The sequence below is a fragment of the Stegodyphus dumicola genome, chromosome 2 (assembly GCF_044657685.1).
Source record: "Stegodyphus dumicola isolate Sdum_Otavi_A_Nest chromosome 2, ASM4465768v1".
Taxonomy (NCBI): domain Eukaryota; kingdom Metazoa; phylum Arthropoda; class Arachnida; order Araneae; family Eresidae; genus Stegodyphus; species Stegodyphus dumicola.
In genome coordinates, this window is record NC_140769.1 from 13,185,118 (window position 1) to 13,201,929 (window position 16,812).

At 32.1% G+C, this 16,812-nt stretch overlaps 1 protein-coding gene across 1 annotated transcript in view; it reads left to right on the plus strand.

The window, feature by feature from the left end:
* Positions 1-16,812, plus strand: part of sdk (sidekick cell adhesion molecule) — a 105,290-nt gene that overhangs the window by 55,850 nt on the left and 32,628 nt on the right. The window contains exons 14-19 of the mRNA XM_035361940.2: positions 772-1,006; positions 1,085-1,200; positions 5,644-5,854; positions 7,726-7,824; positions 9,125-9,316; positions 13,462-13,832. Of these exons, the coding sequence (XP_035217831.1) occupies positions 772-1,006; positions 1,085-1,200; positions 5,644-5,854; positions 7,726-7,824; positions 9,125-9,316; positions 13,462-13,832 (1,224 nt within the window). The remainder of the gene's footprint in view (positions 1-771; positions 1,007-1,084; positions 1,201-5,643; positions 5,855-7,725; positions 7,825-9,124; positions 9,317-13,461; positions 13,833-16,812) is intronic.

Here is a 16,812-nt window from a genome sequence, read left to right on the forward strand (position 1 = left end):
TTATAAAATTGCTCTAACAGTCTGCAAAAAATAGTAAGCCGGATCCAATTCGAAGATTAAGGAACAACGCAATCTGCAACATTACCTGAATTAGATCATTTCAGCTTAGCTTATAACGTCCGTTATACATTAAACGCGCTTGCGTAAACGTATTATGCGCATGCGCACACACATATTCGCAGCCGTAAAGGTCTTACGCGCATGCGTCAAAGCGACGCATGCGCAGAAAGTTTGTAGATTTGAGGTCCGGATTATGGGTGTCCAAATTAACGACTTTTGACTGTATATAACTAAGGGTTGATGCTCTGCCTTGGGGTTGTAAAAATGTTTTTTAGGTTCGTTTGTATTTTTATTGGGTCACACTGCCTTAAAGTTTGAATATCAGTGGAATCTAAATTTGAGATCAAGAAAAGAATGGATCAAGAAAAATATCTGCAATTTCCCTGTTTAAACTTGCTCCTGTTTTGATCACAGACCCTGCATTTTTGTTTGTTTTGTTTTCCTTTCGTTTTGAGCCCATGAAAGGAAATCAGCTTGAAATTAATTTATTATTATTGAAACTATTATCAAATTTACATTCATTAATTTAAAATTTTGTCTATAAATTGCTTTTATTCTTCTCCTATGTATGTATGCATATATGTTGTTTGCATTTTATAAATTAATGTGCATTAGAAAGTTTATTTGAAAATTTTCTGAGCAATTTTGTGTTTTAAAAATGTATAATGCAGTCTAAAGATATTCTTTCTTTATTTATTTATTGGATTACAGAAACCATCTGAAGATGAACGTAATGGCAATTTACTTGGCTACATGATTCGCTACAAACTTGCTGGCTATGCTGCAAGTCCATGGGCTTATAACAATATCACAAATGAAGCTCAACACAGTTTTCTTCTTCAAGATTTAATTGTGTGGCAGAATTATGAAATTCAAGTGGCAGCATATAATGAAAAAGGAGTTGGGGTTTATTCTGGGAGTATATACATTCGCACACGAGAAGGAGGTAATTGTTTTTCTTAGTTTGGTAATATTTATGTTTTCTCACATAATTTTGTATGTTCACAAATACTTTCTTTTGAAGTGCCTCAGTCAGCACCTACGGATGTTCGAGCTGAAGCAGTTAATTCTACAGCAATCCATGTGTGGTGGAAACCTCCAGATCCACAGCTTATTAATGGAATCAATCAAGGATACAAAGTAATGTAACAGATTTAAATATATTTGTGCATTTAGCTTCGTTATAAGAAGTTTTTTGTATACTATTTTAAACATTCAATATTAGGCTTAGTTATTTGTTGATAACCATATTTGTTTCTTCATGTAAGCATAAATATTAAGACCAAAAACTCCTTATAGCTTAGGACCTGAGATGCATATTTTAGTTTTGAAAATTCCAAGTTATAATCAAAAAGTCACTAGATTATATAAGAAAGTTAATATAATTAAATTTTACAAAAACGTATAAAAGGGATCCATTTCTTTCTGATTTTTTATAAAAATATATATTAGATATATTTATACAAAATAAATAAATGAAGCTAAAAGGCATATAATAATTATTTTTCAAACATGCATTGATTACAGTTTGTTTTAAAATTTTAGGATGCTTTAGTTTCTACCATCCTGATATGCCAAAAAATTATTTTTTTAAATTTTAATCTTAATGCTGTCTTGGTACTTTTCTGGCAACAAGACCAAGCCATTGCCAAATGTTATTACTGGTGCAAAATATAGCATGGAATGGAAGTGGCAACTCTTAACAATATATCCAAACTGCATTACGCATATTACATTCAAAATGCTCAAAAATGTATTCACGTTTATTTAAATAAATTTTCGCTATGGTCAGTTGCCTTTTTTCAATAAACTAATGTTAGATCCTTCATCATTTAATGTTCATATTTGATGATAAATTATAAAATCCACCACTTGTGTTAAAATCTTATCCAGGAATCATCTTTGGGTGAAAACACTTTGAATTTATTTGGTATGGTTCCTGATGTAAAGTTAGTATCTTTAGCCCACGTGCAAACATTTTGGCAGCTGCCTTGTTAGTAAAATGTTATTAAAATTCTAATTACTGCAATTTTTCTGGATTAAAAACAGCAGCACAAGATTTATCTTTATTTAGAGGTACAAATTTTGCTCTGAATAAGTTGCTTGTTAAATAAATATTAATATTTTAGTATAATACATGTTATACATTACAAAGTCTGTAATTTGGACTCGTCGGGACTTCGTCGATTCTGGATTAGGGTTTTTTCCGGATTATAGATCATCAGTTTAAATCTGGAAAGATGGCATACAGAAATTATACAGTTAAAAATATGAAATCATAATTTATGAAATAAAGAGCAATTATGATATAAAGGGTATCAAAATTTACAAAAAAAAAAAAGCTTAATATTTATTTGTTTACTTTATTAAGCATTTCTTTCAAATTTTAAGTTGTTAAGGTTGCTTTTTTGTGCTAATACTTTCTCTTTAATTTTATAAGCAGACATAATTTCTTGTTCAGTTACAAAGGTCCACTGTTCAAGTCCTGTAATTGCTGTGTCGAGAATACCTACTAACTTGTCAATCGAAATTTTTTCGTTTTCAATAACTTCTGTCACTTTCTTCATTATCGGAAGTGGTATTTTCTGGATCTAGAACCATACTACAGATTTCGCTGTCCATAAATTAATTGATGATTGGGGCATTGTCTTCGTAATGAAAAACGTCTGTTATATCATCTTCATTTATTACCGCTTCTCCACATTTCTTTACAAAATCCAATAACTGGAAAATTTCACCTTTAATTTGTGATGTTCGAAAACCTTCAAATTCATGGCTATTATCATCATTGTCCTCACCATGAAATATGGCAGCTGTCCATAAATTATGCCAAGTATTTTTTAATGTATCTGGAGACACATCCTCCCACAATCATACGATGCTCCACACAGCAGATTTTATGCTAAAAAATTTCAAAAAGTCTTGAATGGTCTTGCCATTGTTCAAGAAATTTAACATAGATTTTAAAAATGCTACTTTATATTTGCATTTCAGCTCGTCACTATTCCAATATTCATAGGCTGAATGACAGGCGTACAATTTGGAGGGAAGAATAATACAAATATATTATCTTTCACTAAAACTTTAAGTGAAGTATGAGCCAAACTGTTGTCAACAATCTGGACTATTTTTAAGGCATTAGGTAAACCAACCGAATTCAAATGTCGCTGAGCCTCGGGTGTAAAAGGATTTTTAAACCAATCATTCATCAACGCTTGTGTCATCCATGCTCTTTTATTTGCACGATATATAATGGGGAAAATCGTTACTTTTTTAAATGCTCGAGGTCTTGCATGTTTTCAGATTACGAAAAATTTGCACTTGTGCGTTCTTGCAGCATTTGTGCACGCTAAAATTGTTAATCTTGCTTTAGAATCTTTGATACAGTTCAAGCCTTTTCTGTAGAGGTTGCTAACATGTTTTGCGGTACATATTGCCAGAAAAGACCAGTTTCATCAGCATTGTAAATTTGTTCTGGAGATAATTGTTCACTAGTAATGAGTTCAATGAATTCGTCTGCAAATTGTTCAGCAGCTTCAGTATCAGCTGAAGCTTTTTCACCTGAAATTTTTTTTGTCTTATACCATGGTGATTTTTAAATTTGGTTAACCAACCTGTTGAATATGTGCACTCGGTGTTTAAGTTCATTTCTTCATGAAATATTTTGGCTTGAGCCATTAGCACTGAACCCGTCAATGGCACGCTCTCGTGGCGAGGCTGTCTGACCCATTCAATCATCACTTTGTCATGATCGTCAACTTTAGCATAACAAACCCTTTTTCTGTTATTCGTTGCAAGTGGGGTGTCAGAATCCACAAAAAATTCAAAAATTTCCTTTTTCTTTTTGCTTATGCCATATACAAAAGACTATCCAATATCATACTCCTCACATAATTTTGAGACTGATATGCCTTTATCCATTCTTTTAGCAATTCCACTTTTTGTTTGATGGACATCGAAACATGCTTTTGCTTTGTAGATCCTTTGGCAGCTCCAGAATTGGAAACTCTTTTTGACATAATCGAAAGTTCAGGCTTAATTTTTATAAAATTGCTCTAACAGTTTGCAAAAAATAATAAGCCGTATCCATTTAGAAGGTTAAGGAACAGCGCAACATTAACTTAAATGCCTTAGAATCAGTAAAGATAATTTTAGCCTAGCTTATACCGTTTGTTATACATTAAACATGCATGCATAAAGCATACAAAAAAAAAGTTTGTGGCTTTGAGGTCTGGATTATAGATCATTCCGGATAATTGACGTCCAGATTACGGACTTTGTGCTGTATTTTAGTTAAATGTAACAATTTGGTATTATGGAATAAATTATTTTAGTTAAATAAATGTTTTGAATGAAATGTATAAATAAGCATGTGTTTATACTGAACAAGGAAATCTGTTGCTAATAATTTCCGAGCGACACCAGAATTTGTCAAATCTCTCTGCATTTCTTTGATTGTTGGCATTTAAGAGGTTGTTTCAATTTCATGTGTTGGCAGATTTTCAGTATTCTATTGTGATAATTATTGTTAGCTATTCCAGGTCATAATTTTTCTCTGCTGTACAAAATTAAAAGAAATCCTAAAATTATGAAAATTCAAGAATACCCAACCTGGATTAAATTTTTTATTTTATGATAAGTTAAAAATTATGGTTTTTAAAGTTTGAGTTTGCTATGGATAATTGTTTGGTGAGGAAATATTTGAATGATACATGTAAAATGTGTTTAGAGATAATTTGTTTTCCTGAAAATGTCGAAATTGAATGAATTAACAGATTAATTGAATGAAAGAATTAACAAATTCTCAGTTTTAACTACTTTTCTTAAACAGAGGGTTGTAGTATCTTGCTAAAAGGCTATAATCGAAATGTGACAGTTGTGAATATTTTTATTATTATTTTGGAAAATTAAATCAAATTTGGTATGTTTAATTTTAATAAATACTTGATTAAAACTAAGATGTGCAAGACAAGTTTAGATTAAAAAAATATATATTAGAAAATGTTAAAATTGTAAGGTTAGATCAGTTGTAAAAAATATATTATGGAATTTTAAATTCAAAAATATATGCTCATAAACATTTGAATTTGGATCTGTGGGTAACTCAGAATATCAGATATTCACAATTAGGGCCTACAAAAATGTTTAATAAATTTTGTGATAGTATAATTATTTAAAATTAATGTATATTATTAATTAAAATTTACTTTATTTTTTAATAATAAACATGCCATTTGCTCATTTGCTTTTCTTAAAATTTTGGAAAAATGCAAAGAACAATATTACAGGATTTTGTTTTACCATGTTTACTTGGTAATTAAAATACAGCATCAAACTGTAAAATTCCTGTTATTTGGATGACTGTTTTTTATGAGCAAAAAATTCTTTGAGATTAAGATTTAATTATATTATTTTATAAATATGTATGAGTTCTGAATTTTTCATATGTAGTAGTACAAAATGACATTGAAAATTGTTGTTTGTTGTTGTGTGCTTTTTGATGTCTAAATATTAGATCATTAATACCATTTCTACTTTTGGTTTAATTAAAAGAATATTTTTAATTGGTTCATATTGTTTTAGCTTCAAACCTGGCTAGGAGATCCTGAATCTGGCATAACTCCAACTCATACAGTACTTGTTGCTCCAAGTCCATTAGATCCCTTAGCTGAACAAAATGCAATAGTTGGTGATTTGGAGAAGTATACATCTTACCATATCACTGTTTTATGTTTCACGAGTCCTGGTGATGGTCCAAGAAGTGATGCTGTGATTGTTACTACAAAGCAAGATGGTATGTAGTATTTTACTTCTTCTGTTCTTGGCTTTGTAGATATAGCACACTGATTGCTTCAAGTTGAATTCCACGAACATAATATAATTGCTGATTTGCATCAGTCAGCTTCCCAACATTTTTCATCACTGTTGCTCCATCAGTAAGTATGCAGACAACATCTTTCAGAGATAATCTATGTTCCTGCAATCTGCAGTTAACTACTTCTACACATTTTGCAACTGGCACTTCCTGAAACATTTATGAATCCTGAATTCCAATTTTTTAATGCATATTTATATTCAAGTAATTTTTACGGTGGTACACAAACATTTGTACGCAATTTGTGCACTTGTCTATTCATCAAGTGTGAGACTAAATTTTGTTACGTTTAAATTTTTTTTTTTTTTTTTTTTTTTTTTTTAGAGAATTGTGAATATTGTTACTGTAGTTTACAGCAGTTCTTATAGTATTAGCAGATGTTGGTGTAGTTTTGAAATCTCTTGCAATTAATGACTTTCTCATTTCAACTGTTGCAAAACACTCTAAATGGCAAATCATCTAATGCTGTCATTCTAGAGGAAATTTCAGCAAAACAGTCATTATGTCATTATGTTATTTTATGTTAAAAAATATCCGTAATTTATGATGACTATAGTTTAATAATATTTTTGGGCGAGTAGAATTTGTCAGATTATTTTCTTATTTGTGTTTTGAATTGTGTAGTCCGCTTGTACTTCCTTCTAAAACTTTAATAATCATAGAACGTGTTTTGTATCTTGCCAGCATATTTTTTTATCATATGATTAGTAAAAACAAGCCAAAATATACCAATATACCAATTGACAGATTTTTTTTATGCTCTCTGAAGTCATTAAGGATAAAAAAAAATTAAACATACATGTTATAAATATAAATATTTCGAACAATAAAGTATAGTACAAAATGTGTATGTACTTATTTTTGGAAAGCAACCAATTTAAAAAATATAAATAATATAAAAGTAATTTAAATAATTTAGTTAAAAAATATATAAACATTTAAAACACTGTGCACATTTTCACTACAATCAACTTTGAACTAAGCAGTTTTGACTAAAGGGCTCCTGGGCGGTACTGCTCTATCCCTAGTGAATGCTGGAATCACTTTTTGAATGTTAGCATAGCAATATTGAAGAGAAATGATGCCATGATTCTGGTAAAGCAATAAACTTGAAGATCATCGTGTAGCAGTACCTATGAGGCTACTCTGAGGTACTGGTAAAGAAATTGAGTTCTGCTCTATGACCTTGACATTACACAAATAAAGAAAGGATATTGGGATGGAAGTGATGCAGCAAATCATTGATGTTGATACAGCCAACATTGATGGAAAAGTACATATTTTAAATAATAGTAGATTCCCAATAAGTTAAAGCCTTTAATAATAAAGTATTTATTATTTATAGTTAATACTGAAAATGCCTTAGCAAATACCAGTTTCACAAAATTGCAAAACAGCACAAAATACCAGTATTTGGTATACGGGTGTTGCAATCACTAAATAATTAATGCTGCTTCTTTTCTTTCTTGTTTTTAAATCTGGGCTGATGAAAATTTTATTTATCTAGTGTGACCTTGTTAGTCTTATGGCAATGTTCAATTCTGTGTGTGTTATTTTCTACTCAATATATAACTGTCTTAGCTTGAATTTGCATAGCATTTAACTAGCTGATATTTTATAATATAATATGGAGGAATATAAGTAATTTTTGCTAGTTAATGGTCTTGTCATTCTGATAGAGGTGATTGTTAGAACATTTGTGCTTAGAAGTTTGATAACATATTGATAACATGCATTGAATTGAAAAATTCTGAAATTTTCAGTAAATTGAAATCTTTGATTTCTTTTAGTTCCTGATGCTGTCAAAAGCTTGAAATTTGAGGACATTTTAGATACTACTATGATGGTTGTATGGACTCCGCCAGGGCGTGTAAATGGAATCTTAAAAGGTTTGTGTTTCTTTTCCAAAATTTATTAATCATGATGAAAAAGTCCCTACATTTGCTTATGTATTTTTTATTTCAATATTAATTACATCTATAAATTTATTATACAGTCAAAAGTTGTTAATCCGGACTCGTCGGGACTTCGGCGATTCCGGATTATAGATCATCAGTTTAAATCTGGTAAGATGGCATGCAGAAATTACAAAATTAAAAATATGAAACCGTAATTTATGAAATAAAGAACAATTATGATCTAAAGGGTATCAAAATTTACAAAAAGAAAAAGCTTAATATTTATTTGTTTACTTTATTAAACATTTCCTTCAATGTAAGTTGCTTCGTTTCATGTGATAATAGTTTCTCTTTAATTCTATTAAACAGACATAATTTCTTGGTTAGTTACAAAGTTCCGCTGTTCAAGTCCTATAATTGCTGTGTTGAGAATACCGACTAATTTGTCAATCGAAATGTTTTCGTTTTCAATAACCTCTGGGTCACTTTCTTCACTATCGGAAGCGAATTATAATGACCAGGAACTTGATTTAAATCATATCAAAGACAGAATGAAATACTACACTTAGTATGGAATTATAAACCAAATAAAATAAAAACATCTGCCCTGAAGATAAGGATAGTGCTGACAGATCAACTTCCAATCCGCCCTGTGAAATTGATAAACAGATTTCGGATCTCAAAACATACTTTCGCTTTGTAGATACGAATTACATATTAGTAAATATATATAGGAAATTCTATTTGACATAATCTTTCTAATCTATCATAATCTAATAATGACGTTTCTGTCCCCCCCTTCTGCTGCAGAGCAGCGTGAAATTGATAAACAGATTTCGGATTTCAAAACATACTTTCGCTTTGTAGTAAATATATATCGGAAATTCTATTTGACATAATCGAAAGTTCAAGCTTACTTTTATAAAATTGCTCTAACAGTCTGCAAAAAATAATAAGCCGGATCCAATTCTAAGATTAAGAAACAACGCAATCGGCAACATTAACTGAATTAGATAACTTTAGCTTAGCGTATAACTCCGATACAATTAAAATGCGCATGCGCACAAACATATTCGCAGCCGTAAGGGTCTTACGCGCTCTCGTAAACGCCTGTGCGCATGCGTGAACGCGACGCATGCGCAGAAAGTTTGTAGCTTTGAGGTCCGGATTATGGGTGTCCGAATTAACGACTTTTGACTGTATTAAGAAAGCATTATTATGTAAAGTGTTTCTGAAAATGAATGTGCAACATTTAATGCTTTGTTGATCATGTCTTTTCTCCTTTGTTTAGGATATACTTTAAAATATCATGTTAAAGATGTGCTGGAAACCATGGTTATCCGTAATCTTTCTGCTGATTCCACCAATGTTTTGGTTACTGATTTGAGACCCATGACTGCTTATACTTTTGAATTATTTGCATGGACTATTGTTGGGCCTGGGCCTGTAAAGACTGCAACTATTCAATCTGGAATTCCACCTGGTAAGTTGATTTTTAGCTCAGTAAATTAAATTAATCACTTTCATACAATCGTAATCACAATATTGTAAAAGGGAAATTATTATAGATTTAAAAATTAAATGCATAATACAGTGTGGAAATTAAAGTATGAACATATATATATTGAAGTCCATGTAAAATTGCAGATTAAAGTCTACGTAAGCTTTGGAAAAAGAATTTGTTATGCACTTGTGCAACTGACTTTCAAAGCCTAATATAATAACTAAATTTTGACATCATTTAATGGAAAGGTATTGTTTCAAATATGTTCTGATGCATAGTAGTCAACATGGCTACAATTTGTGACACTAATCACACATGTGACACAATCAGCACATAGGCTTAACCATCTTCTTCTTCAGCCAATGCCTGTCTTTGGCAGGTGAGTCATTTGACACCACACCATGCAGTATAGTCATGCCCGTCCGTCCATCTTTTCTGGCATCTACCTCCAAAGCCATTGTAGGTAGACATGATCAGCATTCTCTTCTCCTGAGTTACGTAGGGGGCATATGGGGGAGCTAACATTGCGGATTTTATGGAGATGGTTCTGGAGGTAGTCATGGCCTGTAGTCAATCTGAAGTTGGCTACAGCTGAAGTTGATGTCAGGGCAGATTGTTGGGGATGGCTGATCTCAGAGCAGATTGCTGTTATTATTGTTTCCCATCTTTTACTTACAACAGCTGCCTTCCGTATGTTTTCCAGTCTCCTTGACTATTGATGTAATATTGCTGCATACGTTTCTGAATGTTAGGCAGTGTGTTGGTTAAGGCATAGGGCATCCTTCCTTTGCTAGTCTGTCTGCATGTTCATTTCCTGTGATGTTGTATTGCCTCTTGACCCATTGTACATTGATATCTGTTGTCTCCTGTAGTTTAAGAAGTCTTTCCTGACAGTGGGCTACTAGTTGTTCTTCAGGGGGTTCTGTCCTGATGATTGCTTGTATTGTAGCTGTTGAGTACAAGAGGAAGACTGCTTTTTGTTTGATGCTTAAAGGTGTTAAAGGGCATCTGCTGCCTCATTTATAGCCATTAACTGCCTGTCAAAATTTGTCATAGATTTGCTAACAGGGAGAGCTCCAATGGCAAGGAGGGAGTAAAAGCCAGCTCCACTGTTTTTGCCGATAGCTGACTCATCTGTGTACATACGATTTCATTCATTCCCAGAGTATTTTGTAGATTACATTTCGTTTGATGTCTGGGTGATAAAAAACATTTTCTGCCTCATTTATAGCCATTACCTCCGTTTCAAAGTTTATCATCAATTTGCCAACAGGGAAAGCTTCTTTGGTGAGGAGAGAGTAAAAGCTGACTCCACTGGGGTCACTGATACCTGACCTGTCTGTGTATATATGAATCCATTCAGGTCCAGGGTATTTTGTAGCAATCATTTATAGTGCAACTACTTTTAGGACATATGGACAGACGTTTATCATTTGTTCATCTGTGCCTGGGAGGGAGATCAAGAGTGGTATCTCTAATATTTCTCAGTTTATCTGGGTTTTCTAAAGGGCAGGTGTTGGCCTGTGTCTAGTTTATATTTCTGTAAGTGGGGTTGAGCCTGGGCCAGCAGTATATTCAGAGATCTGAGTCTTCGGCTCACAGGTGCATAGTGTTCCCAGAGGTTCTCTGGCATTGTTCAGCTTCTCTTGAAGTGCTTCATCATTGCCTTGTCTCGCCATCTTTCAAGAGGTTCCATTTGTGCTTAATATTCAAGATAGGGGATTGGACTGGATTTTGCAGCATCTCAGATTACTTGTAGAGATTTATTTGAGCAGAGTCCAGTTTCTTTTTACGGCTTTGGTTGCTGTTGCAGATGTGCTAGCTGTAGAATATGGCTTCACATCCGTAGTCCATCAGTGGTTTAATGTATGCTTTATAGGTGCTCTTAAGGACATCCCGTATTGCACCCCATATGGTCCCTGTGAGTCTTTTCAGTATGCATGTTCTTTTAGTGGCCCTGGTGGCTATATCATCGATGTGGTGGCCCTAATTCATCCTAGATTTCATCTGTATTCCCAGGTATTTGGTCATAGGGTCTATAGCTATTAGCGAGCATCACACTGAAGGTCTATCTACTGTTTTTTTGTTGTCAGAGTGCTGTGCTGTGATCTTGGCTTTATTCACGATTATGTCGTTTTCTGTGCATCATAATTTAAGATGCTCAAGTGTCAGGTTTAGCATTTGCCCCAGGGCAGTTACATTGCTGCTCTTAGCCAAGATTGTTACATCTTAGTATAGCATAAAATATCAATACCTGGGATCATCTGTGCAATTGCATATCATATCTTTATGTACATAAAAAATCTGTTGTCTTGAAAATATTGTTCATAATGTTTGTTTTGAATAGTTTAGAAGGGGGGACACTATTGATAGCAGAGGAGACCAATCTCGAAGGCATATTGCAGTTTTTAGGGTAAAAGTGGAGAAATAACCAAAACCAGACACTTAAGGGGCAGTTACAATTTAAATTTTGTCTTAATATATATATATTTTCACAGTTTTATTTTACAAATAAGAAATAATCTAAGAAGTAAGTTAAATATGGAAGAAACTTGAATTTTCTATTTCTTTTATCAAACTAAGAAAGCAAATTAAAAATTGCAAATAAAAATAGACTGGTGGGAATAATTTGGGAAGCTGTGAAGTATAAGAGTTTCACATATGTATAAAACCTATATGACAAGCTGGCTTTAGAAATGGGTCTGTGTATTAAACTTTAACCGAGATATTCCGTCAAAATTATTTGTCCTGTGCATTCAGATAATTCTTTAAGTTAACAGGGCTTCATATAAAATGACAATTCTTAATCTTAAAAGATTTTATTTTAAGCTATTTAGAAATGAGTGGTATATGCTGCAGTTATAGCTTTAAATTTAAAAGGTTTTTCTAGGTGAATAAGATTAAAAAGTATGATATAAATAAAAATTAAATATATCATAATTGTGGTATAAAATTATTTTAAATTTAGATGCAGTCATATTAGTTAATTGCATATATTTTTAATTAAAAAAAATATAATATGGAACTATTTTGTTTTAATCAGTCCCTTAAATCTTTCAAGTTATACAAGAAGTGACATTCATATTGTAACTTTCTTTTATTTTTTAAACAAATTGTTGCAGACATAAGATATCCTTCTAATTCTTGAGTTTTGTATTAGCTTATAACAGTTTAGGTATAGACTTACTGCTTATGTCAAAATTTAAAGTATAAAATTTTACATCTTTATTAGTTGGAGTCTGGAAAAGAGTATGGGGAATTTTGTTAGTTTCTGTAAAGTTGGACAGTTTTTAGATTTGTCAAGAAATTTTGGATAGTAAAGACTGAAACTTTCTCCCATTGTTATTAGAAGGATTTCTTTTTTGTATCTTCAAGTATGATTTTAATTTTTACTTTGTTACTTGTAAATAACAATGAATTTCATAGCACAGCACAAGTGTTACACAATTTAACTTAATCTAAGGAATAGATGCAGAGTATGTTTATTTTGTAAAAATAATCTAATTTGTAAACACCCCGAAGGGTTTTAAGGATAAAAAATTTATGATATGTATATATGATGAAAAGTTTTGATTTCCATCATGTGCCAAAATGTGGATCCTAAAAGTGCATTCCAAAATCTGAAAGTGCAGTTGTAGTTGGTGGTTGTACTTGTTCTTGGTGTTAAGATTTTTTTAAATATGCATAATTAAACGTGTGCAAGTTATGTTCCAGGTCTTCTGTAATATAATATCATACATTTGCATATTTGCACAATCTAAAAAGAATTTTTTATAAGCATATATTGCTGTTTTTAAGATATAAAGGGAGCATGACGGATTTTGAAAAGGTTATTGCAAAAACTTAAAACTCTACTTTTCATATACATGTGTGTGTATTTAATTTCGCAAATATAAAAATAATGTAGAAAATAAATTTTAAAATCTGAGGAAAAACTTCAAACTTTTATTTATTTGCACAAAAAAAAAAAAAAAAAAAAAAAAAAAAGTATTTTAAAATTAGATTAATGCATTAGCTTATGCAGAATGTTTATCATTTTATGTGTTTGAAATTGTCACCATATCTTGGTTTTAATAAAAAAAAATGTGCCTTTGATTTTATTAATTTTTCCTTACTTTGTTTAGTTTTACCTGGTCCACCATCTAAATTAGCTGTATCGAACATTGGAGCCTTTTCAGTGGTTTTGCAGTTTACACCTGGATTTGATGGCAATACATCGATCATCAAATGGACAGTCGAAGCGCAAACTCGGCGTAATGAATCATGGATTAAGATCTATGAAGTATCTGATCCTGAAGCATCCAATATTCAAGTCCACAATCTGCTGCCATTTACAGAATATAGATTGCGTGTAATTGCAACCAATGTTGTGGGTTCGAGTGAACCAAGCGAACCATCAAAATTTTTCCAGACCATTCAAGCACCTCCATCTCACCCACCATATAATGTTACTGTGAGGGCTGTCAATGCTAAAGCTCTGAGGGTTCGTTGGACGGTATGTGAAATTTGTATTTTAAATATATATGTAGATAATTAAATATTGATTTTAAATTAACTAAAGCATTACTGCTAAATATAATACGAGTAATTAATTTATAATAGGACATGTTGCAAAACAGTAATATATGTTTATTTTAAATATTGTGATTTGGCTTAATATTATGAACTAATACTAAAAAGGTAAACAGTTTGTAGACCGTAAAGATAAGAACCCCATTATTACCACGTCTGAGCTCGGTAGCATTGAGTTTTGCATGCTTCCATCAGAAAAATGACTTAGTCTTTAGTTTTTGCATCAGGACCAGAGTATATCTAGTTGTGCAACAACATAGCAGCATGAGTGATTCTGGCCTTTTTATTTTTTTTATTTTTTTTATTTTTTTTTTTATTTATTTATTTTTTTTTTTTTTTGTATATGTTCTAGTAACTCAAAGAAAATATGTAGGTTGATCACCAGAAGAAACTACTTGCTGCTAGTAACAGGCTATATCATAGTAAAATGATTAAAGAGGTAGCTATTGGTTTCAAGTGTTGGTGAAAGGACTGTTGCCGACTGGAGAAGGAAGAAGGAGGAAACTGAAAAATGACTGACTCATGCGTACACATGACTGAAGATAACGGGGGGGGGGACTAGAAGTAAAAAGAAATCTGAAAGGTTTCAGACTTTAAATTACGTCCAAAGAGGCGTTTTTTTTAATGTTTTGTGTGTTACCTTTATTTATTTATCACGCTTTTTGCACTTAAACCATAAAATTCAGTTCAACAGCAATGTCACAAAATAATTTTAAAATCAGCATATCTTTAAAATTTCCCATACGCAGTTCTGTGCACTGGAGATAAAAAGGTTTTCCCCCCCCTCCCATAGTGTTGCCATTGCTCACTCTTAAATCATTGAGTTTGTTAATCAAAAATTCGTTAAAGTTTTACAAAATATAAAACCGATAATAAAACAAATTCCAAATTTCAAATTTGGTTTTCCAGATGCCCATATTTGCAGTAGGATTACGTCATTCAAATTTTGATGGCTTTAGGTACCGTTGTTTTATCACAATGCAAGAAACATACATACCTTTATGCATATTCATTATTATTTTATTTCTTCAAATATAATACAGGGCGATAGTATTTGGTGGCAACAGTTTGAAAAGTGAAACGGACATTTAGAGTGATTCAACGCAAATCGCAAAATGAAAACATTAGTCCTCAGGGACAAAGCCCCTTTGGACTAAAAAGAGAACAGTTATGAATAGACATCAGAGGCATTGTTGCTATGGTTTCAACAGATGAAAGAGAAGAGAAATCTACTATTTGGCCAATATTACAAACTAAAGGTTTGGACTTTTTCCAGTGTTACAAAGATGGTAAAGAGGAATTCGCCAGCACAGGTTTGCTGGTGTGCGACAGTCAAACGTTGCAGGAAAGATTTTATTAGTAACTCGTATGCAGTGACTTCCTTTATAAACAAACTGGATATTATCAATCCAGGAAAACAATTTGGGTTCACAGCAAATCTGTAGCTGTAATAAATCATGTCTGAATTTTAAAATATTGCCAAGAAAGGCACTAGCATCAAAACAAGACAATCAGCTCCTGGCTACTAAGCTTGAGCTTTTACTGACAAGGAGGGCAAAGCCCAAGGCTTTTAAAAATGTGAATGCTGAAAATCTTCCTATAAAGTGCACAAACTAAAAATTGATTAGTTTGATTCGAGAATATTAAAGTCATGGTTCCATGAACAGTTTGTGCCAAGTGTTAAGCTATTATTTTCTGGTAAATAATTTGCCTTAAGGGGGTCTTAATTGTTGAGGATGCTGTTGATCATCCTGACAGGTGTCAGCTGTTAAGTAGAGACTTCTAGGTGATTTTTTTTTATCCCCTAGTGTTACACCCCCAGATTCAGCCTTTGGACCAAGGTGTTTTAGAAAACCTGAAACGAAATTTCTGATGCAGGCTCTTGAACCATTTATTAGAAGCTACAGAAAATAACAAAACAGTTATTGAAAGCCCAAAACAGGTAAATTTGAAAGGTTTTATTTACTGACTGCAAGAATTGCTTAACAGTGAGAAACAGTCTCCCACTCTGAAAAGCTGGATAAATATTTCACCAAATGATGATGGTATAAGAGTGACACAAACTCAAGAAGCAGATAATGAAGAATTAGTGACTATTTTAAACCAGCTACAAGTTACAAAGGCGGTAAAAAATGTAAATGATTGGTTGCAAGATGATGAACAATTTGAACTTTCTGATGAGGCTATTGTAAATTTAATTATGCATATTGAATATTCTGATGTTGAAGATGTGGAAATTGTTCAAAAAAAACCAGTCACACAGATGACTTGGACATTATCGAAAAACCCACTTCTCTGTGCTTAACAGCAAGACAAACATGTAACAAGTTGACATTATGATTATTTTATATCTGTGCAGTACAGCAGCAAGAAAAACGAGGCTGCACAACGAAACAGAAAGTGGTAGTGATTTTTATTAAAATGTGTAATATGTTATGTAAACTGTACGGAACCTCATTTGCATTGCAGGTACACATATTCGAGATTATAGTGTCATAGTATTTAGTACTACATGTATATCCATATATTTGGAAGGATGTATGTTTTTTATCAATATATACCTTCATGAATCCTGTATGTTAATAAACTTTCTACAGTATGTATACTGTTGTATTAAGATTTTCTTTCTATCAGTCCATGTTATCTGAGTTAGCCACGGTTAACATTAGCTTAGATAATGGAGGTTTTACTGGTTATTTCTGAAACAAAATAAATAAAATCAATTTGAGTGAAATTTTGGGGTTATTTTTTATGTTATTCTTCTAAAAATAATTTAATGAATAAATTTTCTTTTAAAAGAAAGCACTAGTAGTAATAAAAATGTGTTTATTGGAGGGGGATGCTGGTAGCAGCTGGATTCAAATTTGTCTTTTGTAACCTCATATCATGCAGGGCATTGATGT